At 44.6% G+C, this 27,954-nt stretch overlaps 1 protein-coding gene across 3 annotated transcripts; it reads left to right on the top strand.

The window, feature by feature from the left end:
* The first annotated feature begins 44 nt into the window (after positions 1 to 44).
* HSPD1 (heat shock protein family D (Hsp60) member 1) lies at positions 45 to 15,242 on the top strand. 3 transcript variants are annotated; one of them, XM_015131734.2, is made up of 12 exons: positions 45 to 256; positions 1,555 to 1,730; positions 3,025 to 3,277; positions 5,549 to 5,631; positions 6,814 to 6,909; positions 7,295 to 7,388; positions 8,070 to 8,238; positions 10,875 to 10,974; positions 11,919 to 12,164; positions 12,991 to 13,165; positions 13,448 to 13,626; positions 14,625 to 15,242. In XM_015131734.2, exons 2-12 carry the CDS (start codon positions 1,557 to 1,559, stop codon positions 14,775 to 14,777), a joined length of 1,722 nt encoding a protein of 573 aa, XP_014987220.1. In that variant the 5' UTR covers positions 45 to 256; positions 1,555 to 1,556; the 3' UTR covers positions 14,778 to 15,242.
* Positions 15,243 to 27,954: the final 12,712 nt, after the last annotated feature.

Here is a 27,954-nt window from a genome sequence, read left to right as displayed (position 1 = left end):
ACTCTGCTCTAGTGTAGCGCCGCAAGGAGAGACTCGCGGCGCAGCCCTGGCGACACGTGAAAAAACCGCCCAGCGCGCAGGCGCGCTCGCCCCAACCCCCGCCGCTAGCCCCCTCGCCCCTCCCCGCGAGAAAGGGCGGTCGCCCCGACGCGCGCCGCGATTCGCCCCAAGGGCCCTGCGCAGGCCGCTGACGCGAAGACTCGGAGGCGGAAGAAAAGAGGAGCTGTTTCTAGGCTTTTCTAGGCGCCCAGCCGAGGTGAAAGAACTACCCCTTCGTCCCCTCCCGGAAATGACGCGATTTTACCCTTGACCCGTAGGGAGCGCGGCACTTTCCGGAAAGTTCTGGAACTGAGCACGGCCCGGGAACTAGCCTAAGCCGGCGGGAGAGGGCTGAGCGCGCTAGCACACCCTGCGCGGGTAGGGAGGGGCGGGGCTCGCGCGCAGGGTGTGCAGATTGCAGGGGCCCGGCTGACGGGAAGGGGGTGGGAGCTGCCTGCACACGTGGTGCCCCGGGGCGGGGGGAGAGGCGGAGGGAGGGGACACGGGCTCATTGCCGTGTGCGCCCTGCACTCTGTCCCTCACTCGCCGCCGACGACTTGTCTCGCCGCGCGCACGCCCCGCCGCCGCCCCGCAGGTATGCGGCCTTCCCACGCCGCCTTCCCCGGCGCCTGCGACCCCCAAGTGGGCCTTCCTCCTCTGCGGTCCTGCTGGAGGATGCGGGCGACGACAACCTGGAGTTCTGCACCGCACCGCAGGCCCAGGCCCACGGGTCCAGGCCTCCCGGGTCCATGCGGGTTCCATCACGTGCGACGCGGATCCTGGACCTCGGCTGGGCGCAGGAGGGACAACTCACGGGGATTGAATTTGGGGGATTGTAGCCACTTAGGCCCGCTGGTGCAACCCGCGCCTGGTCGACTTCGGGGAACCGGGGAGGGTGTTGTACGCGAGGGAACCGCTTTTTTCCCCCGCAGCTAGCTGGGATACCGCGCCTTCACTCTTGACCTTGCTAGGGGCGTTCGGAAAGAAGGACACGTGGGCCCGCGCCGAGTGGGCCGGGCCGCCGCCCCCAGCATCGCGGCCTTGCTGGCTGCTCTGATACAGTAGCCTTGGGTGGATCCATGGAGATACTTTGCTGAGCTGCTTTTTGCACCGCCAGGAATACTTTCAGCTTCCCTGGTCACTGGGATTTGTAACTTGCCTCTCTCCGGCTGACTTGGTTTCTCAGGGGCCACAGTTGGAGTGGGTCTGCCCACAAGGCCGTTTTCGCGGTGAAAGATTAACTCGTTTTTGGCGGCAGGGATAGGTGGCCGTGGGGAAGGAGCTGCATGTGCTTTGTGCTAGTGCTATAGGTCAGGCGCCGGGGCGGCTCTTTAGCTTGCGGTAGTGGCTGATGTTCCGAAGCTGCGGCGCCTTCCGTCATTCAGGTGTAGTGGCTGGCAGAGGTCAGCCAGGCTCACCATCTCACGTTGCTTGCTCTGTTGCACAGGTTCGCATGTTTGTGCTGCAGCGCAGCATAGGTGGTAGTACTGATTATCTATTTGCTTCCATCCCCAGAAATGCTTCGGTTACCCACAGTCTTTCGCCAGATGAGACCGGTGTCCAGAGTACTGGCTCCTCATCTCACTCGGGCTTATGCCAAAGATGTAAAATTTGGTGCGGATGCCCGAGCCTTAATGCTTCAAGGTGTGGACCTTTTAGCCGATGCTGTGGCCGTTACAATGGGGCCAAAGGTATCAGTAAATTTATTTTATTATAATTATGGTAGTATTAATAGCATTTTGCTCACAAATAGTCGCACTGAACTGTTGAACAGTACTTTCGTATCCATTTTTGAGAACTCAGTTTACATGTAAGAATTCTGAAGTATTGGTTAACTTTTTTTTTCTTAGACATGATCTTAAAGCTTAAACTGCTTCAGCCAGATTTTCGAAACTAGTTTGTTCAATGTGTGATGTAATCGGGTAGTAACATAGCTCAAGATGGATTCTTAAACTCGAGGTAGAATTTTGCTTGCCTAAGTTAAAATTTGGATCCTTTCTGAGTAGTTCATGCCAAGTGTAGAGAGAAGAGTTTAACTTATCTTCCATAATCCCTCAGGTATGTGCTTGTAGGTGCTAAATTTTTTTTTTTTTTTGGTTTATTGTAAAATGTACACAACATAAAATTACCATTAAGTGTGCACTTTGGGGACATGGGGACATTAATTACATTTATGTTGTGCAGTCACCACCACCATCCATCTCCAAAACTTTTTATATGGGAAAATTGTAATTTTGTACTCATTATACAGTAGCTTCCCATTCTCTCCTCCACCTCAAGATGCTAGTTTTACCTATCGGTTTTCTGCTGTTCTCTTGTTCCGAAGCATATTTAAAATAAGTCTCATTTAATAGGGGTAATATTTTGAGGGGGGCTTTGAAGGTGGTGTGCGGTCAAGTGGTACTTCATTTCAGTTTGAAGACAGTTCAGATATCAAGTGATCCAAACAACTGCATAAAACACAACATTTGCACACCTCACGAATAGAAAGTAGCAGCTTTAGTTCAAATCCAAAGGATGGCCAATAACTGTGCCATGGTTGAAGTTGTATGTTGAGTGAACTTGGAAGAGCACACTACTTGCCTTGATGGTTAATATTTTAAACGAATTTTAAAACAAGTCACATTGCTTTAAAGGATAACAGGCACTAACTAAAACTTAGGTATAAGTGATAGGAAGATTGTTTTATTCTTTGTCTTGTGTTCTTGTTCATTTTATAAGATGACAAATTTTAGTCCCTAGTATTTTAATCTTCTAAATTACTTAGTTCAAAATTATGCTCTTGGCAGAGAAACAGGTCATTCTGTCTGTAGACAAAGAATGTCGATAAACTTGCCCTTGAGATTCATGCTGCAAGACTGATAAAAATGACACAACTTATGTGGAGACTTTGAAGTAGTTGCTTTATTATGAAGACTGCTCATTTTTTAAAATATAAGTAATCCTTAGGGTATGTGTGATCCTGTTACATTTTTTTTCTTGTAGGGAAGAACAGTGATTATTGAGCAGAGCTGGGGAAGTCCCAAAGTAACAAAAGATGGTGTGACTGTTGCAAAGTCAATTGACTTAAAGGATAAATATAAAAACATTGGAGCTAAACTTGTTCAAGATGTTGCCAATAACACAAATGAAGAGGCTGGGGATGGCACTACCACTGCTACTGTACTGGCACGCTCTATAGCCAAGGAAGGCTTCGAGAAGATTAGCAAAGGTGCTAATCCCGTGGAAATCAGGAGAGGTAGGAATGTCTATTGTCACTACAGTGTTCTAAACTTCAGTGTGCTTTAAGGCATTGATTCCTTGGAGCTAAGGAGAGTGTCTGTTACTTTAGGAAATTGATCCTTCTCTCATTCCTCTTGGCCTGGAGAAATCTTAAACTGGGTTTTTCTTTAGCAAGTAGTGATTGAATGCCTGGCTGTATGGTGGGTAGGTACTGTTAGGTAATTTTGATGTTTTACTTAGTTGGTTTCTTTTGTTTTTAGAGACAGGGTCTTGCTCTGTAGCCTAGGCTGGACTGCACTGGAACTCCTGGACTCAAGCAATCCTCCTGCTTCAGCCTCCAAGTAGCTGGGACTACTACAGGCACTCACCACCATTCCTGGCTAATTTTTAGTTTAGTTTTGTAGAAAGTAAGATTGAATACACTGGATCATTCAGAATGTCAGAAAGTAATGTTTTTTTTTTTGTTTTTTTTGTTTTTTTTTTTTTTGAGACGGAGTCTCGCTCTGTAGCCCAGGCTGGAGTGCAGTGGCCGATCTCAGCTCACTGCAAGCTCCGCCTCCTGGGTTCACGCCATTCTCCGGCCTCAGCCTCCAGAGTAGCTGGGACTACAGGCGCCCGCCACCTCGCCCGGCTAGTTTTTTGTATTTTTTAGTAGAGACGGGGTTTCACGGTGTTAGCCAGGATGGTCTCGATCTCCTGACCTCGTGATCCGCCCGTCTCGGCCTCCCAAAGTGCTGGGATTACAGGCTTGAGCCACCGCGCCCGGCAGAAAGTAATGTTTTCCTCAGTTTATTTTTTTTTATTTTTTTGAGACAGTCTCGCTCTGTCCCCCAGGCTGGAGTACTGTGGCGTGATCTACGCTTACTGCAAGCTCCGCCTCCCAGGTTCACACCTCCCAAGTGAACCTCCTGCCTCAGCCTCCCGAGTAGCTGGGACTACAGGTGCCCACCACCATGCCCAGCTAATTTTCTTTATTTTTTAGTAGAGATGAGGTTTCACCGTGTTAGCCAGGATGGTCTCGATCTCCTGACCTCGTGATCTGCCTGCCTCGGCCTCCCAAAGTGCTGGGATTACAGGCATGAGCCACCGCGCCCGGCCCATTAGTTTATTTTTTCTTAATAGCACACACCGTGTTATTGGTTTGTGTTTTGTTAGTGCTTGTAACTGGAGTGCAACTTAATTAACAGATTTGCTCCTCAGCATGAACTTCATGGCAGTGTAGACTTAAATTCTAGTCCCATCTTTGTCATTTATTAGCTGTGTGCTAAGACTTGGTTTTCCTATCAGCAGAATTGCTGTGTATATCCAGCGTATGTTAGGGTTGAAACCAGGAACCCTCTTGTGAGTGAAGGTGGGGGAGCTATTGATAATTTTTTGTCAGAATTGGCATACTAATGTATCATTACCTCATATATTTCAATGTTTATGGACCAAGTGACTACACTTCACTAAAAGCATTTTTTTTTTTTTTTTTTTTTTTTTTTTGAGACGGAGTCTCGCTCTGCCACCCAGGCTGGAGTGCAGTGGCCGGATCTCAGCTCACTGCAAGCTCCGCCTCCCGGGTTCACGCCATTCTCCTGCCTCAGCCTCCCGAGGAGCTGGGACTACAGGCGCCCGCCACCTCGCCCGGCTAGTTTTTTGTATTTTTTAGTAGAGACAGGGTTTCACCGTGTCAGCCAGGATGGTCTCGATCTCCTGACCTCGTGATCCGCCCGTCTCGGCCTCCCAAAGTGCTGGTATTACAGGCTTGAGCCACCGCGCCCGGCCTTAGTCCTATTTTCAAAATTTTGGCATTGTGAGATTTTATTTACTGTGTGAACCTAAAGTTACTGTTTAAGTACATGCCATGCAACTCTGTGTTATTAAGAAGCACTGTCTCAGAAGCTGTGTGTAAATTTAATATTAAGGCACTAAAGACCAAGCATAGGTACATGCCTGTAATCCCAGCTACATGGGAAGCTGAGGTGGGAGGATCACTTGAGCCCAGGAGTTCAAGACCAGCTTTGGCAACATAGCGAGACTTTGTCTACAAAAATAAAACGAGCTGAGCACGGTGGCTTGAGCCTGTGGTCTCAGCTGCTCCCTTGAGCCCAGGGTGTCAGGGCTTCAGTGAGCCGTGATCTGTGCTACTGCACTCCAGCCTGGGCGACAGAACAAGGCCCTGTCTCAAAAAAAATAATAAAAATAAATTTAAGGCATTAAAATATTTGTAACGAATCTCAAGATTTCTACTTGACTTAGAAGCCATGAGAGAAATAAACATTGTAATGACATATTGTTGAACTAGGTGTGATGTTAGCTGTTGATGCTGTAATTGCTGAACTTAAAAAGCAGTCTAAACCTGTGACCACCCCTGAAGAAATTGCACAGGTAAGGACTTAACATGTTATATGTGTTTTTAAAAAAATTTAATGGCATGTGTAATTTTTTTTTCCTTGATCACACCAATGTCAGAATAACAATACTACACAATCATCAATATTAGAATCATTGTTTCTTACTGCTAAAACCTTTGAAAAGAATAGTGACCCTAATGGTTGTCATTTAGTTCTGCATGTGGTTGTCATTTTATTTTTTTATTTTTTTATTTTTATTTTTTTGAGACGGAGTCTCAATCTGTCACCCAGGCTGGAGTACAGTGGCCGGATCTCAGCTCACTGCAAGCCCCGCCTCCCGGGTTTAGGCCATTCTCCTGCCTCAGCCTCCCGAGTAGCTGGGACTACAGGCGCCCGCCACCACACCCGGCTAATTCTTTGTATTTTTAGTAGAGACGGGGTTTCACCGTGTTAGCCAGGATGGTCTCGATCTCCTGACCTCGTGATCCGCCCGTCTTGGCCTCCCAAAGTGCTGGGATTACAGGCTTGAGCCACCGCGCCCGGCCGTGTGGTTGTCATTTTAGTTCTACATGGCTGTAAAATGGATTTGTATGTTGTGAAAATGTTCTTAGCCATTGTCAAAGGTGCATAAATTTTGTCAGTTTGTAATGAAGTCAGCATTTTTAAACTTTTTGTTACAAGAATAGTTTTGTTTTTTGTTTTTTTTTTTTTTGAGACGGAGTCTCGCTCTGTCGCCCAGGCTGGAGTGCAGTGGCCGGATCTCAGCTCACTGCAAGCTCCGCCTCCCGGGTTTACGCCCTTCTCCTGCCTCAGCCTCCTGAGTAGCTGGGACTACAGGCGCCCACCACCACGCCCGGCTAGTTTTTTGTGTTTTTTTTTTAATAGAGACGGGGTTTCACCGTGTTAGCCAGGATGGTCTCGATCTCCTGACCTCGTGATCCGCCCGTCTCGGCCTCCCAAAGTGCTGGGATTACAGGCTTGAGCCACCGCGCCTGGCCAAGAATAGTTTTATATATCATATTCTTCAAAACAATGTAGTCAAATAATGAATCAGAAAAGAGCAAAGAACCAGTGTTTCATGAAAACTACCATAACGTAAATTCCCCTTCTCTCCCCTGAATGGAAGTATTAATTTGGAAGTTACTAGGAAAAGGTAAGGGAACTGACTAAGGACACCACCCTTACCTTTTATTGAAGAGTAACTTGATTATTTCAGGTTGCTACAATTTCTGCGAATGGAGACAAAGAAATTGGCAATATCATCTCTGATGCAATGAAAAAGGTTGGAAGAAAGGGTGTCATCACAGTAAAGGCAAGTGTGTTTGTATTTTTAAAGATAGTTTGAGTTATCTGATGATCAAAACTGAATTTTCCAAATAGAAAAATTCTGTGTTTTAAAAACAGTGCTTTTTTATTCCTTCATATGTAGTCTCAGCACATGTATAGAATAAAGTACTTACTGTGTTTTATGTGAATTCGCCTTTACTCCATGAAATGAATCCATCTTAACTTAAATGATTATTCAAATAAGCACTTCTTGGAATTTTTTGCAGAAGTGCAATTGGATGTCCTGGGCTTTTTCATACTCCACCCTACATCTCTTATGGCCAGAGGAGTCTGTTTTTATTAATCTGGCCTGTAATTCCATGTTTTGTTTTCAATGAAATCAATATACCTAATTCTTTGATATTTCATAGGATGGAAAAACACTGAATGATGAATTAGAAATTATCGAAGGCATGAAGTTTGATCGAGGCTATATTTCTCCATACTTTATTAATACATCAAAAGGTAAGAACAAATCAATAACTGAGTAATTATTATTATTTTTTATTATTTTAGGCAGAGTCTCATTTTCTGTGGCCCAGGCTGGAGTGCAGTGGCGAGATGCAGTGGCGAGATGCAGTGGCGCATTGCTCACTGCAACCTCCGCCTCCTGGGTTCGAGTGATTCTCCTGCCTCAGTCTCCCGAGCAGCTGGGATTACAGGCACACGCCACCATGCCAACCTGATTTTTGTATTTTTAGTAGAGATGGGGTTTCACCAAGTTGGCCAGGCTGGTCTCTTAACTCCTGACCTCAGGTGATCCACCTGCCTTGGCCTCCCAAAGTGCTGGGATTACAGGTATGAAGTACCATGCCTGGCTAATTTTTGTATTTTTAATAGAGACAGGGTTTAGCCATGTTGACCAGGCTGGTTTTGAACGCTTGGCCTCAAGTCATCTGCCTGCTTTGGCCTACTGAAATGTTTAAAATATACTTTCTTAATGTGTGTCAAACTATAGGTATTAGTTAGTGTCATACTCTAAAAAATAAATGTGTATATTCCAAAAGTTAATGCATATTAGACATGAAGGAGGAAAACAAACTCACTGATCAATTTTAAAATGTATTGGAACCTTGGTTTAGCTTTTCACTTAAATACATTGCAGTCATTTTTTGTATATTTTTGAAATCTTCATTATTTTTACAGGTCAGAAATGTGAATTCCAGGATGCCTATGTTCTGCTGAGTGAAAAGAAAATTTCTAGTGTCCAGTCCATTGTACCTGCTCTTGAAATTGCCAATGCTCACCGTAAGCCTTTGGTCATAATCGCTGAAGACGTTGATGGAGAAGCTCTAAGTACACTCGTCTTGAATAGGTAATAGGCAGTGGTATTTGATGATTTATATTTCTGGGTCAAAGACAGAATTATTTCTGTTTCTATTCGCAGTCTCCATCATGTGTACCTCCACATTTGATCCAGTTGTGTTTGTATCTAGAATTGTCATTGTGTAAATCAGATGTGCTCTATGTATCCTTATGGTTCTGTTTTTGAAAGGGACCCCAAATTCTTTACTATTTTGCCCAGCTGTCACGTAGAACAGACTGATTTAGCACATTGGTACCTTTCTATATTTTGCAAGTGTTTACAGTTGTTTTGAAGGTACATGACTGGATCTTGTAATTTTTTTTGTTTGTTTGTTTGAGATGGAGTCTCACTCCATGGCCCAGGCTAGAGTGTAGTGGCATAATCGTGGCTCACTACAATCTCCATCTCCTGGGTTCAAGCAATTCTTCTGCCTCAGCCTCCCGAGCAGCTGGGACTACAGGCATGTGCCACCACACCTGACTAATTTTTGTATTTTTAGTAGAGACAGGGTTTCACCATATTGACCAGGCTGGTCTCAAACTCCTGACCACCTTAGCCTTCCAAAGTGCTGGGAATTACAGGTGTGAGCCACTGCTCCCGGCTTGTAATTTTTTTTTTTTTTTTTTTTTTTTTGGCGACAGAGTCTCAGTCTGCCTCCCAGGCTGGAGTGCAGTGGCTCAATCTTGGCTCAAGCCTCCTGGGTTCAAGTGTGAATCTTTTTTTTTTTTTTTTTAAAGGTTTTTCTGGTTAAAAATATGTATATTTTCAGAATATTATTTTGCATAGAACAGGGAAGTAAACAACTAACATTCCAAATAACTCAAATGGGCCAGGCACAGTGGCTCACATCTATAATCCCAGCACTTGGGGAGGCACAGGCAGGTGGATCACCTGAGATCAGGAGTTCGAGACCAGCCTGGTCAACGTAGTGAAACCCCATATCTACTAAAAATATAAAAATTAGCAGAGCTTGGCGGTGCACGCCTGTAATCCCGGCTACTCAGAGGCTGAGGCAGGAGAATCGCTTGAATCCAGGAGGCAGAAGTTGCAGTGTTCCGAGATTGTGCCACTGCACTCCAGCCTGGGCAACAAAGTGAGACTCTGTCTCTAAATAAATAACTGAGATGTAAGTGTATTTCACCATCGAATGTTTTTTATTTGTTTTGAGAGACAGACTCTGTCACCCAGGCTGGGCTGCTGTGGCATGATCATAGCTCACAGAAGCCTTGAACTCTTGGTGTCAAGCAATCCCCCTGCCTCAGCCTCCCAAGTAGCTGGGACTACACACTTGCACAAGCACACTTGGCTGATCTTTTAATTCTAAGGGCATTATTAAAATGTTTGTTCTTCCTTATCTGAGAATTGAAGTATGTCAGAAGCAAGACTTTTCTTTCCATTTCATTATAGTAGAAATGCACAAATTAGGAGGTATGTTTTAGACATTACATGTGTTGATGTGACGCAAAAGCTCTAATGAGCTGCCTTACCCTGGAACGTTTTTCTTAGCTTGGATTTGCTTTGTTGGAGGGATTAAGAAAAGACTTGGCCAGGAGCGGTGATTCATGCCTGTAATCTCAGCACTTTGGGAGGCTGAGGCAGGTGGATCATGAGGCCAGGAGATGGAGACCATCCTGGCTAACATGGTGAAATCCCATCTCTAGTAAAAATACAAAAAAAAATTAGCTGAGCGTGGTGGCAGGCACCTGTAGTCCCAGCTACTTGGGAGGCTGAGGCAGGAGAATGGCGTAAACCTGGGAGGCAGAACTTGGCAGTGAGCCGAGATCTCACCTTAAAGACTTGAGGCCAGAAAAAAACAAGTCTACGGAGTTTTCATTAGGCCATTTAACTGCTAGTTGAAAACTGGGATATCCAGTTTACATAGCATATAGCTTATTCCTCTAATTTTTATTTGGGTCCTTAATAAAATAGACCAGCTGTCTTGAAGTTTGAACATTCCTTCTGTTTCACAATCTGTTCTCAAATGGACATTTGATTGCACATTCTAAGTATTCATTTACCTGGCAAAAATTTCAGGTGAGCTTAACAATACTGTCAGCTTTTTGTATAACATTTATAAAAGAAGTGAATTCAGAACATTGCTCATTCAAAACTCAGCATTAATACAATCTATGGAGTAGATGTTTATTAAATGACCCTCAAATGTAGTATTTAGTAATTATTTTTCTACCATTCATAATAGTTAATCACTGTATCCTATAACTTATTGTGATGTGATTTTTGCTGCTCAGCCTCCCGAGTAGTGGGGATTACAGGTGCCTGCTACCGCATTTGGCTGATGTTTGTATTTTTAGTAGAGACGGGGTTTCACCATCTTGGCCAGTCTGGTCTCAAACTCCTGACCTCGTGAGCCACCACGCCCGGCAAGGCCAACAGTTTATTAAGAAGATAAACAGATATGAACAAGTATAGATTAATAGAAAATAGCCTTAACTGTCTCACATCTTTCCTGTCTTAATTTGATCAAAAATTGCTAGGAAGCAAAAAAAAAAAAAAAAAAAAAAGCAAAAACCAAACCAGATTACTTAGGGAGTCCTAAGTAATCTAAGTAGTAATAGAGCTTGAGGGGAATTTAAACAGAGGCATTTTTATTTCATTTAAATCTTACTGTCAACTATTCTTAACAGGCTAAAGGTTGGTCTTCAGGTTGTGGCAGTCAAGGCTCCAGGGTTTGGTGACAATAGAAAGAACCAGCTTAAAGATATGGCTATTGCTACTGGTGGTGCAGTAAGTAAAATAAATGCGATAATGGTTTGCTGAATGTTTATACTTGTCTGAAATTTATAGATAGTTTAACATTTTTCACAATTAGATACTACAGCTATCTGTTTCTGTTGGCTCTTTGGAAGGTAGGGGTTGGATTAAATTCCCTTTAATTAGCTACGAGGCCACGAGTCTGGCCTAAGAATGGGCTTTTATTGACTATTCTATATTCACTAAATCTTACTGACTGAATAAGGGGTTTCCTTTTTTTTTTTTTTTTTTTTTTTTTGGAGACAGGGTGTCTTGATCTGTCTTGACTATTCTTATTGACTAAATCTGTGGAGTTTCCTTTTTTTTTTTTTTTTTTTTTTTTTTTTTTTGAGACAGGGTGTCTTGATCTGTCACCCAGGCTGGAATGCAGTGGCACAATCTTGGCTCACTGCAACCTGCGCCTCCCGGGTTCAAGCAATCCTCCTGTCTCAGCCTCCCAAGTAGCTGGGACTACAGGTGCAGTACCATGCCCAGCTAATTTTTTTACTTTTAGTAATGGTGGGTCTCACTATGTTGCCTAGGCTTCTCAAACTCCTGGACTCAAGCAATAGGCCTGCCTCTGCCTCCCAAAGTCCTGGGATCTGTTTTCAGTTTTGAAAGATAAAAGTGTGTGCTACAAATGATGTAGGACTTGAGAGTCAAGGCCTATGGTCTTGTCCTGGCTCTACCAGTAAGTGTGACCTTGGATGTTTTTTTCTCAAGTAAGGCTAATAATAATTACCAGAGTTGGGAGAATTGAGAAGTTGGAAATGCAATGGAAGACTATACTCAAGTCTTGTTCTGGACTAACAATGATCTTACAGTCTCTCATTTCAAAGAATATTTCAAGATGATTCTCTTGCCTGGTATATTAATAAACTTGGTATAATGGTAGAAACTGTAACCTACAGCTGGTTGACGTTTAACTCATTTTGTAGGTGTTTGGAGAAGAGGGGTTGACCATAAATGTTGAAGACGTTCAGCCTCATGACTTAGGAAAAGTTGGAGAGGTCATTGTGACCAAAGACGATGCCATGCTCTTAAAAGGAAAAGGTGACAAGGTTAAAATTGAAAAACGTATTCAAGAAATCATTGAGCAGTTAGATGTCACAACTAGTGAATATGAAAAGGAAAAACTGAATGAACGGCTAGCAAAACTTTCAGATGGAGTAGCTGTGCTGAAGGTAAGATTCATTATTATGAATAAGTTTTTTGGGTTCTGAGTCCAAGAATGATTGTCCTTCTGTAGTATTCCCCAGTAGTACCATGGAACTAAACAAATATTTGAGGAATTAATAGTGGAATTTTGTTTTGTTTTGTGGGTTTTTTTTTTTTTTTTTTTTTTTGAGACAGAGTCTTGCTCTGTCGCTCAGGCTGGAGTGCAGTGGCTGGATCTCAGCTCACTGCAAGCTCCGCCTCCCGGGTTTACGCCATTCTCCTGTCTCAGCCTCCTGAGTAGCTGGGACTACAGGCGCCCGCCACCACGCCTGGCTAGTTTTTTTGTAATTTTTTTTAGTAGAGATGGGGTTTCACCGTGTTAGCCAGGATGGTCTCAATCTCCTGACCTCATGATCCGCCCGTCTCGGCCTCCCAAAGTGCTGGGATTACAGGCTTGAGCCACCGCGCCCGGCCTTGTTTTGTTTTAAGCCCTCCGTCACCTAGGCTGGGATGCAGTGGTGCAATCTTGGCTCGCTGCAACTTCCGCCTCCTGGGTTCAAGCAAACCTCCTGCCTCAGCCTCCCGAGTAGCTGGGATTACAGGTGCTTGCCACCATGCCTGGCTAATTTTGTATTTTTCGTGGAGACAGGGTTTCACCATGTTGGCCAGGCTGGTCTCAAACTCCTGACCTCAAGTGATGCACTCACCTCAGCCTCCCAAAGTGCTAGGATTACAGGTGTGAGCTACCATGCCCACCCCAGGATTGCTTTTTAAGTAAACTGCTTTTAAATGACTTGGCAATTAGCATCTTGAATGAAGAGGCCATACTAACTGGAATTCTTTCATCTTTAGGTTGGTGGGACAAGTGATGTTGAAGTGAATGAAAAGAAAGACAGAGTTACAGATGCACTTAATGCTACAAGAGCTGCTGTTGAAGAAGGCATTGTTTTGGGAGGGGGTTGTGCCCTGCTTCGATGCATTCCAGCCTTGGACTCATTGACTCCAGCTAATGAAGATCAAAAAATTGGTAAAAAGTTACCTTTTAAATGAGTTTGTGGCCTGATTTTAGTGTTTCTGTTAGAATAATAATGTTGCAGTCCCCTAAATGGAACAGCACATCCATTTCCTGAATAACAGAAGTAGAATAGTGCTAATGTCAGAGCTAAACATGCATCACATCTTTTTCAGAGGAAATTATTTGACCTGTAGTAGGATTGGGATTTCCCTACATCAATATCCTCACAAATTATAAATGTGTTATAATATTTACAAATGAAAGTATTAAAATTTTGCTGAAATTTCTTTGTAGGTATAGAAATTATTAAAAGAACACTCAAAATTCCAGCAATGACCATTGCTAAGAATGCAGGTGTTGAAGGATCTTTGATAGTTGAGAAAATTATGCAGAGTTCCTCAGAAGTTGGTTATGATGCTATGGCTGGAGATTTTGTGAATATGGTAGAAAAAGGAATTATTGACCCAACAAAGGTAAATAGTTGAACACTTTCTAAAAATTCTTTTGTTGTTCATTTTGTTAATATCCCCACATCCCAAATCTTTGGTCACCAGAAAAACAGTCTAATAGCAGTAGCAACAGCAGTAGCACTTGTGCCCATCAACAATTCTCATGTACATCTTCAGAACCTAGATATTTATTTATTTATTTATTTATTTATTTTTTTTTTTTTTGAGACGGAGTCTCGCTGTGTCTCCCAGGCTGGAGTGCAGTGGCATGATCTCGGCTCACTGCAAGCTCCGCCTCCCGGGTTCACACCATTCTCCCACCTCAGCCTCCCAAGTAGCTGGGACTACAGGCGCCCGCCACCACGCCCGGCTAGTTTTTGTATTTTTAATAGAGACGGGGTTTCACCATGTTAGCCAGGATAGTCTCGATCTCCTGACCTCGTGATCCACCCGCCTCGGCCTCCCAAAGTGCTGGGATTACAGGCTTGAGCCACCGCGCCCGGCCGAACCTAGATATTTAATACTCCACTAAAAGGAAGGGGGATTCCTTGAGTAGCAGTTGAGTCCATGCCTGGAGGCAGGAAAAAATCAGGATGGATCTGGAACACCCTGTTCCTGCCTGGCCAGTAAGAATACTTTCCAAGATACCCAGAACAGGGTTTTGTTTCATTTTTGAGACAGAGTTTTGTTCTTGTTGCCCAGGCTGGAGTGCAATGGCACGATCTCGGCTCACAGCAACCTCCACCTCCTGGGTTCAAGTGATTCTCCTGCCTCAGCCTCCTGAGTAGCTGGAATTATAGGCATGCGCCACCATGCCTGGCTAATTTTTGTATTTTTAGTAGAGATGGGGTCTTACCATGTTGGCCAGGCTGGTGTTGAACTCCTAACCTCATCTACCTGCCTCGGCCTCCCAAAGTGCTGGGATTACAGGGGTGAGCCACCATGCCCAGATAGAAATTTTCAGTAAGTCTTGCTCATATTTTACTAAGGGAAAACTAATGTTTAATTAAACTTTTTTCTAGGTTGTGAGAACTGCTTTATTGGATGCTGCTGGTGTGGCCTCTCTGTTAACTACAGCAGAAGTTGTCGTCACAGAAATTCCTAAAGAAGAGAAGGACCCTGGAATGGGTGCAATGGGTGGAATGGGAGGTGGTATGGGAGGTGGCATGTTCTAACTCCTAGACTAGTAGTGCTTTACCTTTATTAATGAACTGTGACAGGAAGCCCAAGGCAGTGTTCCTCACCAATAACTTCAGAGAAGTCAGTTGGAGAAAATGAAGAAAAAGGCTGGCTGAAAATCACTATAACCATCAGTTACTGGTTTCAGTTGACAAAATATATAATGGTTTACTGCTGTTATTGTCCATGCCTACAGATAATTTATTTTGTATTTTTGAATAAAAAACATTTGTACATTCCTGATAATGGGTACAAGAGCCATGTACCAATGTACTGCTTTCAACTTAAATCACTGAGGCATTTTTACTACTATTCTGTTAAAATCAGGATTTTAGTGCTTGCCACCACCAGATGAGAAGTTAAGCAGCCTTTCTGTGGAGAGTGAGAATAATTGTGTACAAAGCAGAGAAATATCCAATTATGTGACAACCTTTGTGTAATAAAAATTTGTTTAAAGTTAATAATTGTGTTAGCCTTTCCATGATTAGAAGATACTGAAAAATGAAAGCCAGTTGAAGGGGCAGACTGGCATGTGTATAAAACATCCTACTTATGATATTTTCATGTTTCTCTTTGTTGTAGACTGAACTACATTATTCCATTGATAATGGGGAAAGACAGTTTCTATTTTCCCCTGTGCAAGGATTTTACAGCTCTCTTGGAGAGAGACCTCCAAGAGAGCTGTAAAATCTGGGAGGTTGGAAGGAACTCCACCTCAGCGTGGCCTTTGGGCTGCTGCTGCAAGCAAGGCATTGAGGCAAATATTTCTGCCGTCCTTACCTTGGACAGAAGTAGAGGGGAAAAATAAAGTCCATCATCACGTGAAAGAGTCACTTGAAATCCTATACCTAGAATACCTTTGGCTTTGGTAATTTGATTGTGTTTGGGGTACAAAAGATCTATTTGATAGCACAACGGGATGACTATAGTCAATTGTATATTCAAAAATAATGTAATTGGATTGTAACAAAGGACAAATGCTTGAGGGGCTAATACCCCTTTCTCCATGATATGATTATTTCACATTGCATGCCTACATCAGAACGTCTCTTGTACCCCATAAATAAATACACCTGCTATGTATCCACAGAAATGTTTTTAAAAGGCAGAATTGGTCAGCAGATGAGAGGGGATTGAAAAAAGGCATGTTAACTGAAAAAATCTTGTCTAGAATGTTGTTTGGGCTGTAAAAGTGGCAAGCAAGCAAACGAGTAAAAGAAATCTAGGGAGATAATTTACATCTTAAGAGTCCAACTGGTTTATTAGAAGACCAGTAAAGACTAAGAAACACCTGGACTTAGTTCGTATTAGAGCAGGGAGAGTGACAGGAGACTCTAGAGATTAACAGGAGGGGAAAAATTAACCAAGTGTTTGCTATGCATTAGACATCAGGATAGGTAATTTTAACCCTCATTGTTACGTTTGGGAGCTACATTTATATAAACTGAGACTCTGAAAGTCTAACTGCCCGCCGGGCACCGTGGCTCATGCTTGTAATCCCAGTACTTAGGGAGGCAAGTAGATCACCAGGTCTGCCCGCTAAGATGGTAAAACCCCATCTCTACTAAAAACAAAAATATGGCAGGTGCCTCTAATTCCAGGTACTTGGGAGGCTGAGGCAGGAGAATCGCTTGAACCCAGGGGGCGGAGGTTACAGTAAGCAGAGATCGTGCCACTACGCTCCAGTCTGTGACAGTGAGACTCCATCTCAAAGAAAAAAAAAAAGTCATCTCGAAGAAAAAAAAAAAACTTCCACAGTCTCAGAGCTGTTAAGTGGTAGACCCAAATTTGAACCAGTTTTTTATTTAAACACTTAAGTTCTCAACCTAAGAACACGCTAAGCAGGGTCTAGTTTATTGTTGCAAGAAACCTGAAAGCTGCAGCCAGAGGAACTGGGAAATTCCCTTTTCCTTTCTTAGCTTATTTGAGAAGGAAAGCACCCAAGGTCACACTTACTGGTGAAACCAGAACTAGACTACACACCTGAACTCCTAAGTTCTATGTCCTTTTGCCGTTTTTCTTTTTTTTTTTTTCCTTTTTTTTTTTTTTGAGACGAGAGTCTCGCTCTCGCCAAGGCTGGAGTGCAATGGTGCAATCTCGGCTCACTGCATCCTCCGCCTCCCGGGTTTAAGCGATTCTCCTGCCTCAGCCTCCCAAGTAGCTGGGAGTACAGGTGCCTGCCATCATGCCCAGCTAATTTTTTGTATTTTTAGTAGAGATGTGGTTAACTTCTGACCTCAGGTGATCTACCCGCCTCAGCCTCCCAAAGTGCTGGGATTACAGGTGTGAGCCCCCATACCCAGCCATATTGTTTTTCAAAACTGAAAACAGATTTAGTCAATAAGTGCACTCAAACCAGCCACATACATGACAAGTTAGAGATGAAAGGGACTTTAATCCATCCGCCACCTCCCAAATATCCACTAGAAATTGCATCTAATTGTGAAAAATGTAAATTTACCTATAAAGTGATTGCAGAAATTCTGAAGATATGCTAGAGGAGCAGGAGTAGCAACGACTGAGATGGTTACTTAAAGCATCCTTTGGTGATGGTTAAAGATGCCAGTGACTAGAAAGGAACTACTAGATCCCCTGAGGAAACATGCTCATGACATTCATGGTACCTTGGGAAACCACAAAAAATACCTCCAGGCCCCAATCAGATGTTGACCTGAAGGAAAAATAGAGCCCGGTGGGATGGCCTGAAAGCAAACAATTTAATTGCTTTACTGTGCAGGATTTATTTGAACAATGGAGGGCCTTTTCAAGTCAAAATTTGCAGGAGTTTATTGGGAGAACAAATGTATAAGCCTGAAAGAAAAAGGGGAGGAAAGGGGGAAGCGAACAGTGATACAATATTTAAGCCCTAACCATGGAAATTACCTGGTTCTGCTTGAAAAACAGGAATAACCAAGGGAAAAGGAGTACAGCTATAAAGTCTTGCTATTTCAAAGAGTTGAGGAAATGGAAGGTTTCTGCTGCAACTGAGGTAACCCCAGCTAAACTCAGGTCTTGGAGAATCCAAAATGTGAAAAGCAAGTTTGAGCGCACATGACTAAGAATATCTTCCTGGTTCTTACAAACAGCTCCAGTTTGATTTTTTTTTTTTTTTTGACCCAGGGTCTCACTCTGTTGCCCAGACCAGTCTGAGTGCAATGGCAAGATCTCGGCTCACTGCAACATCCACCTCCTGGTTTCAAGCGATTCTCGTGCCTCAGCCTCAGGATTACAGACACCCAACCACTGTTGGTGGCTAATTTGTATTTGTATTTTTAGTGGAGTATTGTATTTTTGTATTTTTAGTGGAGACACGGTTTCATCACATTGGCCAGGCTGGTCTTGAATTCCTGACCTCAAGTGATCCGCCTGCCTCAGCCACCCAATGCTGGGATTACAGGCATGAGCCACCACGCCTGGCCCAGTCTGATTTTCAGTTAAATGTGGACCATCAATGTTGGAGTAAGAAAAGCACACTGTAGTTTGTCATACTGAAAATAGTCTGAATAGTTTGAATTTAGTAACCTTAAATGAAGTATTCGACTTTGTCACCAAAAAATGGTCTAATAGTAGTAGCAGCAACAGTAGCACTTGTGCCCATCAGTAATTCTTTTTTTTTTTTTTTTTTTTTTTGGAGATGGAGTCTCACCTTATCACCAGGCTAGAGTGCAGTGGTGTAATCTCGGCTCACTGCAACCTCCGCCTCCCAGGTTCAAGCAATTCTCCTGCCTCAGCCTCCTAACTAGCTGGGATTACAGGTGTGCACCACCATGCCTGGCTAATTTTCATATTTTTAGTAGAGACGGGGTTTTACCATGTTGGTCAGGGTTGTCTTGAACTCCTGACCTCATGACCCACCCACCTCGGCTTCTGAAAGTGCGGGGATTACAGGTGTGAACCACTGCCTCCGGCTGCCCATCAACAATTCTTATGTACATCTCCAGCACCTAGATATTTAATACTCCACTAAAAGGAAACAGGATTCCTTGAGTAGCAGTTGAGTCCACGCCTTGAGGCAGGAAAAAAATTAGGATGGATCTGGAACACCCTGTTCCTGCCTGGCAATGAGAATACTTTCAGAAACACCCAGAGCCTTTTTTTTTTTTGAACAGAGTATCACTCTGTCACCCAGGCTGGAGTGCAGGCAGTGGGGTGATCTCAGCTCATTGCAATCTCCACCTCCTGGGTTCAAGCGATTCTCCTGCCTCAGGCTCCTGAGTAGCTGGGAGCTACATGCCACCACGTCTGGCTAATTTTTGTATTTTTAGTAGAGACAGTTTTGCCATACTGGTCAGGCTGGTTTCGAATTCCTGACCTCAAGTGATTCACTGGCCTTGGCCTCCCAAAGTGCTGGGATTACAGGCATGAGCCACCTTGCCCAGCCGCAGAGCAGTTTTAAAGACAGAAGAGCCAGCACGGCTGGGTGCCATGGCTCACACCTGTAATCCCAGCACTTTGGGAGGCTGAGGCTGGTGGATGTTAGAAATGCTTGTTCCCCAGTGCCATAAAGAAATAGCACTTGAACAGATTTAATTTTCTCAGCAAGGCCATTTTTACTTTCTGCAGAAAGGGTACACTCACCAGCAGTTTTGCCACAAGAGTACACCGAACAAAAGAGACAGGGTCATTTATAACCTGGCACGTCCACCCTACTGCTGTGTCTGGTTTCCATTCACTGGAATTGGACCTCACATTCTGTATTTGTCCCGATTGGCTAGCGACTTAGAACTTTTCAAGAGGCAAAGGCAGAGGAGAACAAAGGAAGGAGGAAGTAACTTGCAGGACGCTGAGAAAGGTAAAAAAAACACCTCCAAATAAGGAAAAGGAACAGGCTATAACCTAATGCTTGCTTGGACCAGTATAAGCAGGCCAGGGCAAATATTTAGGCTAAATTGTGGGAGCTAAGAACACGAAGTATATTGATTTCTTTATTACAGCTAGCAGATATTTAAGAATGTTAGCACGGGTCTTTGAATAAATTTTGCTTCTAGGAGAAGTTGGTATTTCTTTTTAATTAGATGGGGAGGAACGTCTCTTTGAAGAGGAACTTCTACTTCACTTTGGGTTTTGTTTTGTTTTTTGTTTTGTTTTGAAACAGAGTCTCTGTTGCCCAGGCTGGAATGCACTGACTTGATCTTGGCTCACTGCAACCTCTGCCTCCCCAGTTCAAGCGATTCTCCTACTTCAGTCTCCAGAATAGCTGGGACTACAGGCTCCCGCCACCACGCCCAGCTAATTTTTGTATTTTTAGTAGAGGCGGGGTTTCACCATGTTGGCCAGGCTGGTCTCAAACTCCTGACCTCAAGCGATCCACCCACCTTGGCCTCCCAAAGTGTTGGGATTACAGACGTGAGCCACGATGCCCGGCTTTTTGCAATCACCTGAGGTCAAGAGTTCGAGACCAGCCTGACCAATATGCCAAAACTCTGTCTCTACTAAAAATACAAAAATTAGCAGGGTGTGGTGGCTCACGCCTGTAGTCTCAGCTATACAGGAGGCTGAGGTAAGAGAATTGCTTGAACCTGGGGGGACTGAGGTTGCAGTGAGCCGAGATAGCACCACTGCACTCCAGCCTGGGTGACAGAGTGAGATTCTGGCTCCCCACCCCCCAAAAAAGAAGAGCCTGTCCAAGGGGTTTACTGGGCAAAATTAGTACCTTTTGAGTATCAATAACAAATCATTATGGTTACTTAGAATTAGAACAAAGCAAAGTGTTCATGATGATACTTAAAAGAGGAAAATGAATATAGAGAATAGAAAAAGTTCTAATATAAACTGGTGAATGTTTTTAATAAGCAAGCAGTGTTGCTGGGCACGGTGGCTCATGCCTATAATCCCAGCACTTTGGGAGGCCAAGGCAGGCAGATCACCTAAGATTGGCAGTCAAGACCAGCCTGACCAACATGGAGAAACCCCCATCTCTACTAAAAATACAAAATTAGCAGGGCATGGTGCTGTATGCCTGTAATCCCAGCTACTCGGGAGGCTGAGGCAGGAGAATCACTTGAACCTGGGAGGCAGAGGTTGCGTGAGCCGAGATCAGGCCATTGCACTCCAGCCTAGGCAACAAGAGCGAAACTCTAAAAGAAACAAAATAAGCAGGAGTGTTGACATACATGTCTGCTGATAAAGCACAGATTATATTCTTGTTTCTGTATGTGTAAACAGGAAGGAGTGAAATAAAACTGGTAAGCATCATGGCCAGGTGAAGTAGCTAATGCCTGTAATCCTAGCACTTTGGGAGGTTGAGGCGGGCAGATCACTTGAGGTCAGGAGTTCGGGACCAGCCTGGCCAACACGGTGAAATGCCATCTCCACTAAAAATACAAAAATTAGCGGGGCATGGTGGTGTGTGCCTGTAGTCCGAGCTAGTCAGGAGGCTGAGGCAGGAGAATCGCTTGAACCCAGGGGGCGGAGGTTATCCAAATTCTCCAGAAATATTGAACTTTCCAGGGAACTAAATTTTTGAGATGAACTCATGAATATTAATAAATTTATGAGATAGACATAACTTTCTATGTAATTTTCAGCATTTTGTCTTGTAAATAGTCTCTACTTATGAAATACAGATATGTTAATAGACAAATCAGGTCAATACACCATAAATAACAAGAGTTATATACCTAACAACTTAAAAGAGTATTTCATTTCCAGGAAAGGTATCAATTCTCTAAACATTTACATCTCTGAAACACAAAGGACATAAGAACCTCATGATGTAACAAGTAAAGCTTTGTTATAAAAAACAAACAAAAAAGGGACTCATCCTAAGGGTAAAGGCTCAGCATCACACTGACCTGTGCAACCAACCAGGTTACACATTAACAGTAACCCAGGCCAGGTGCGGTGGCTCATGCCTGTAATCCCAGCACTTTGGGAGGCCGAGGCGGGCGGATCACGAGGTCAGGAGATTGAGACCATCCTGGCTAACGCGGTGAAACCCCATCTCTACTAAACAAAAATAAAAAAATTAGCTGGGCGTGGTGGCGGGCGCCTGTAGCCTCAGCTACTCGGAAGGCTGAGGCAGGAGAATGGCGTGAACCCGGGAGGCGGACCTTGCAGTGAGCCGAGATGGCGCCACTGCACTCCAGCCTGGGCAACAGAGTGAGACTGTCTCTAAAAAAACTGTGGGGAAAAGAAAGAAAGATCAGCCTGTTACTGTGTCTATATAGAAAGAAGTAGACATAAGAGGCTCCATTTTGTTCTGTATTTGAGATGCTGTCAATCTGTGACCCTACCCCCAACCTTGTCCTTGCAAGAGACATGTGCTGTGGTGACTCAAGATTTAAAGGATTTTGGGGCCGGGCGCGGTAGCTCAAGCCTATAATCCCAGCACTTTGGGAGGCCGAGACGGGCGGATCACGAGGTCAGGAGATCGAGACCATCCTGGCTAACACGGTGAAACCCCGTCTCTACTAAAAAATACAAAAAACTAGCTGGGTGAGGTGGCGGGCGCCTGTAGTCCCAGCTATTCCGGAGGATGAGGCAGGAGAATGGCATGAACCCGGGAGGCGGAGCTTGCAGTGAGCTGAGATCAGGCCACCCCACTCCAGCCTAGGCCACAGAGCGAGACTCCGAGACTCCGTCTCAAAAAAAAAAAAAAAGGATTTTGGGCTGTGCAGGGTGTGCTTTGTTAAACAAGTGCCTGAAGGCAGTTTGCTGGTTAAAAGTCATCACCATTCTCTTAATCTCAAGTACCCAGGGACATGCACACTGCCAAAGGTCGCAGGAACCTCTGCCTAGGAAAGCTGGGTATTGTCCAAGGTTTCTCCCCATATGATAGTCTGAAATATGGCCTCGTGGGAAGGGAAAGACCTGACAGTCCCCCAGCCTGACACCCGTGAAGGGTCTGTGCTAAGGAGGACTAGTGCAAGAGGAAAGAAGGCCTCTTGGCGGTTGTTGGCAGTTTGAGATAGAGGAAACATCTGTCTCCTGCCCGTCGCTGGGCAATGGAACATCTCGGTATTGTATGTTCTGTTTACTGAGAAAGGAGAAAACTGAGAAAGGTGGGACTTGCTAGCGCAATGCTACTCTTTATGCACTAAAAAGGTTTATGGAGATATTTACATATGCGTATCAAGGCGCAGCACTTTTCCTTAAACTTATTCATGTCACAGAGATCTTTATTCATATGTCTTACTGCTGACCTTCTCCCTAGGATGATCCTATTATCCTGCCACTTCCTTTTCTTTAAGATGGTAAAGATGATTATCAATAAATACTAAGGGAACTCAGAGACCGGTGCCGGCGTGGGTCCTCTGTATGCTGAGCGCCGGTCCCCTGGGCCCACCTTTTCTTTCTCTATACTTTGTCTCTGTGTCTCATTTCTTTTCTCAAGTCTCTCGTTCCACCTAACGAGAAACGCCCACAGGTGTGGAGGGGTAGACCACCCTTTCAAAAAACAACAACCAAAACAGTAACCCAAATCCTGCAACTGTAGTTGGATTAAGATGGTGCTTCTTCTCGAGCCTAGTTAACATCCTGAATGACCAGAAAGGTATAAAAACGACCCTAGAAAGGCAACATTAATTCTCCTCCTAGGGTCTGGTGGAGTCTCCCCATCTTGCATCTCCCCGTCTGCAAGCCATCTACCTCTGCCCACCCGGGAATGAGGGATGAGGAGGGCTTGGGGGCTGGGTGGAATTCTGCCAGTTGGAGAAGCCCTGTGGCAGGAAGGTCTATGTCGACATAGAGTATACCTTTCTTCAGCCACTGACTGCATGTGAATGACAATGAAACAGCTGGAGTCGACCACCCTCAGAAGCAATCAGTGATGAAGGGACTGAGCCACACAGACTAGGTAGGATGTGTATCGGATACTGTCACGACTCTCAGTGGGAACTGGGCAAGACAGAAGTTTGTGGTCTTGTCACTGACTTACTGAAATGTCTTGGGCTCTGCTTTTCAACTGGTTCCTCTATTGGACTCAAAGGTTGGGAGTAGGAGACAATATCCCAGGCTGACAAGGGCTTGCCCTTTATCTTGAGCACCTCATTGCTTTCAGCCTGTGCCCTTTCTCCACCTTTGCCCTCCCAGTGGTTCGTATGTAGGAAGTCCATCTCAATTTGTCTCGAACCAAGGATGAGGGTCTAGTCTCTGCCATGACGGTGGGATCTGAGGCCTTTCCATACCCAGTCTGGTGCCTGCCCCACACTGTACCAGACATTGAACTCCTGGACCCTGTCCTCCTTCCCTTTATTACCCCTTTCCTTCAGCTCACTTAGCCCGGTGCCGTATCCAGCACCAAAAAAAAAAAAAAATCCGAAGTGTTTGTCCTCTGCTGGGTTTGGGGACACAGGGAAGCCTTGGGGTCTGGAAAAAGGCTGCTCTTATCTAGAGTTTACCCATAGGCCAGGGGACTCCCATTCTCTTCACAGATACCCCTGCAAGAGGAATTTCTTTTGGGGCACGAAGTGAGGACTTCATTTCATCAGAGGCTGGCGATGGTGGGGGGTGGACTTCTTGGTATTTGTTTTTTGTTTTTTGAGACAGGGTATCACTCTGTTGCCTGGGCTGGAGTGCAGTGGTGCGATCTTGGCTCCCTGCAACCTTGACCTCGTGGGATCAAGCAATCCTCCCACCTCAGCCTCCTGAGTAGCTGGGACCACAGACATGCACCACTCTGCCTGGCAAATGAGTTTTTGTTAACATGTTAGGAGTAATGTTGCAAATTTACCTCTTCACTTTCTGAAGACACGTGAATATAGGACCAATGTATTTGTGACAAGCAAATGCACTAGTAGAGAAGGGCCATCCGCCCTGCCCCAGCTCAGATAGAGGTGCTGAGCCCATCACAGTTATTACATGTCTTAAGTTTTGTTCAATTATAGCTCTTTTCCCTTTCCTGATGATTGAATTTACAAAACAAAGTAGGCTGCTCAGAAGGCCCTGGAAGTGAGGAGGGGCAAGGATCACTGGTGACTAGTTAGGGAGGATGAGGATTGTTTTTTGCCAAAAGCCTAAGTAGAGTGGATCTGGATTATCTGGCACCCTCCTGGATGGAACCCTAGAGTACCTCCTGTGTGAAAGGGTCCCTGGATTTTCCCCAGCCCCCACCTGTCTCTACCTTCAGCCACATTGATGGCAGAGAATAACTTACAGCCTGTTTCTCACCAGAGAGCAAAACTGGTCATCTGGCTTATGTTCATAGTACATTATCTTTACTATGTGCCAGGATATCACACTTAAAAAAGCCACACACAAAAAAATGTAAAATACTTGAACAAGCTTGTATAATAATATTAACGAGAGTATCTGCTTTCTGGGCTGATGTGATTCGCTCATTATTCCAGTTGGGTTTTAGTCCTTTGTAATTTGTAGTAATTATGCTTTTCTTTCTGTCTTTTTTTTTTTTTTTTGAGACACAGTCTCACTCTCTCGCCCAGACTGGAGTGCAGTGGCGCAATCTCGGCTCACTGCAACCTCTGCCTCCTGGGTTCAAGCGATTCTCCTGCCTCAGCCTCCCGAGTAGCTGGGATTACAGGCCCCCACCACCATGCCTGGCTATTTTTGTATTTTTAGTAGAGATGGGGTTTCACCATGTTGACCAGATTGGTCTCAAACTCATGACCTCAGGGGATCTGCCTGCTACAGCCTCCCCAAGTGCTGGGATTATAGGCATGAGCCACCGTGCCTGCCCCCCTTTTTTTTTTTTTGAGATAGAGTCTCGCTCTGTTGCCCAGGCTGGACTGCCATCACGCAATCTCGGCTCACTGCAATCTCCGCCTCCCGTGTTCAAGCAATTCTCCTGCCTCAGCCTCCCAGTAGCTGGGATTACAGGCGTGTGCCACCACACCCAGCTAATTTTTGTATTTTTAGTAGAGACGGGGTTTCACCATGTTGATCAGGCTGGTCTCAAACTCCTGACCTCATGATCCGCCCGCCTCGGCCTCCCAGAGTGCTGGATTACAGGCGTGAGCCACCGCACCCGGCCCCCCATGCTTTTCTTAATACAAAAAAAGAAAGTATAAAAATAAACACTTGAGGCCGGGCGCTGTGGCTCACACCTGTAATCCCAGCACTTTGGGAGGCTGAGACGGGCAGATCACGAGGGCAGAAGAGCAGCTGCAAGTAACCGCTGATACCCGACTAAAAGTGAATTCAGCACTAGATGTCTGTTATCTCACATAACCAGAAGTGCAAAGTTGGCAATTACAGGGTTGGTTCATTCACCCTTAATGATGTCAGAATTCTGAGTTTGCTTCTCTGAATTATCTTAGCTCTTCCTCACAGCGAAAAGATGGCAGATGTAGCTACAAACTTCATGTTCTCAATCAGGTAAAAATAAGGAGAATTTCTTTTCGAACGATCCTCCCACAAAGAGAAAAATCTCATCTAACAGCCCCATCCCATCAGTCTTCCCCTCAGATTCCACTGGCCAGATGCCATTTTCAAAAAGTTTATAAACATGGTATTGTTTTTCCCCTTATTACATGTAAAGCATAGATGCCAAGTTTTAAGTCTACAATGCCTCTAAGAGTTCTACTTCATCTACTGTTTACTGCAAATCCTGCCGTTAGGTCAAAACAAGTTTGATGCTGCTTTGTAACACATACCACAAATCCTGTCCCTTAGTTGCCTAAGGTATATAAGCCCTGGGACCATGATGATCCACCAGGGGATCCACCATCTTATCTTGCAGCCACCCTGAAACACGGCTTCTGCTCCTGTGTGTAGGGCCCTATTAAATGTTTCTTTCTGAGAAACTGGATTTGTCCACCTTTCTTCTGCCTCTCAGTTTCCTCAGCTTTTGTGGCTAGGTTTGCACAGACCTGCCCACCACAGAATCAGAAGTCATGGCCTCAAGACTGTTGGGCTAGATAAAGCAAACATGAGAGCACAGATATTAGAGCCAGAATGTGTGGGGTTTTCATCCTGTCTTTACCAGTCACTGTGACCTCAGGAAAGTTACTTAATCTCTCTTTATAAAACTTTTTGTATGTAAAATGAGGATAACAGTATCTACCTCAAAAAGTTATGATGAGGCTGGGCGCGGTGGCTCAAGCCTGTAATCCCAGCACTTTGGGAGGCCAAGACGGGCAGATCACGAGGTCAGGAGATCGAGACCATCCTGGCTAACACGGTGAAACCCCGTCTCTACTAAAAAATACAAAAAACTAGCCGGGCGAGGTGTCGGGCACCTGTAGTCCCAGCTACTCGGGAGGCTGAGGCAGGAGAATGGCGTGAACCCGGGAGGCGGAGCTTGCAGTGAGCTGAGATCCGGCCACTGCACTCCAGCCTGGGCGACAGAGCGAGACTGTCTCAAAAAAAAAAAAAAAGTTATGATGATTAAATGTCTACAAAGCATTTTCAACTGCCTGGCATCCAGTGCTATGTAAATGTGCAACACAAAATAATTATGTTAAATGCCTAAAAACTTGAGCCTTGAAAACTGAGGTGGTCAGTCCCATGAAATTCCAGAGGTCTATATATCATGATCTTATGAACTCTTTCTCTTATAAACAGGGGAGGAAAAAATAAAAGGAGAATATCATAAAATTACCCTCAGAAAAACTCCTGACCAGGTCTGTCTCCTTCTTGGAGGGTCTGAGCTTAGAATGCTGTTACGCAGAATCAGATGAACTCCAGATATATAAACTCTGACACTCTAAACTTGGCCTTAAGTATCTACAAAGACCCAGGATCCATTTGTTAACACTCAAATGATCACTGTGTTTGTTGTATAAAGGGAGCATTGGAGTTAGCTATTAGAACACTACTAGAGTCATTTTTGTCTGTCTCTTTGGAGACAGAGTCTCATTCTGTTGCCGGGGCTGAGATGCAGTGACATGATCACGGCTCGCTATAGCCTAAACCTCCTAGGCTCAAGCTATCCTCCTGCCTCAGCCTCCTGAGTAGCAGGGACTACAGGCACATCCACACCTGGATAATTTTAGTACTAATTTCTAGAAATTGAGAGACTAGATTAGGCAACTGAGTTTAGCTCCAAGTTTACAACTTCCTTAAAATTTAGCATAAACCAATGAGCACCCTGACAAAGAGGAAATGAACATTGAGTATTGAGTTTTTGTATTTTTTTGTAGAGATGGGGTTTCATCATGTTGCCAGTCTGGTGTCAAATTCCTGGGCTCAAGTAATCCACCCACTTTAACCTCCTAAAGTGCTGAGAATACAGGTGTGAGCCACTGTACCTGGCTGGCATTTGTAAAAGGAGTG

The sequence above is a fragment of the Macaca mulatta genome, chromosome 12 (genome assembly GCF_049350105.2).
Source record: "Macaca mulatta isolate MMU2019108-1 chromosome 12, T2T-MMU8v2.0, whole genome shotgun sequence".
Classification (NCBI taxonomy): Eukaryota; Metazoa; Chordata; class Mammalia; order Primates; family Cercopithecidae; genus Macaca; species Macaca mulatta.
The sequence above is the reverse complement of the archived record's forward strand: the minus strand, read 5'-3'. Positions and strand labels throughout refer to the sequence as shown.

Coding starts and splice junctions, on each gene's coding strand:
- HSPD1 (XM_015131734.2), top strand. CDS start 1,557: ATGCTTCGGTTACCCACAGTCTTTCGCCAGATGAGACCGGTGTCCAGA. Junction 1,731..3,024: donor CCGTTACAATGGGGCCAAAG/GTATCAGTAAAT, acceptor TTTTTCTTGTAG/GGAAGAACAGTGATTATTGA. Junction 8,239..10,874: donor AGTACACTCGTCTTGAATAG/GTAATAGGCAGT, acceptor TATTCTTAACAG/GCTAAAGGTTGGTCTTCAGG.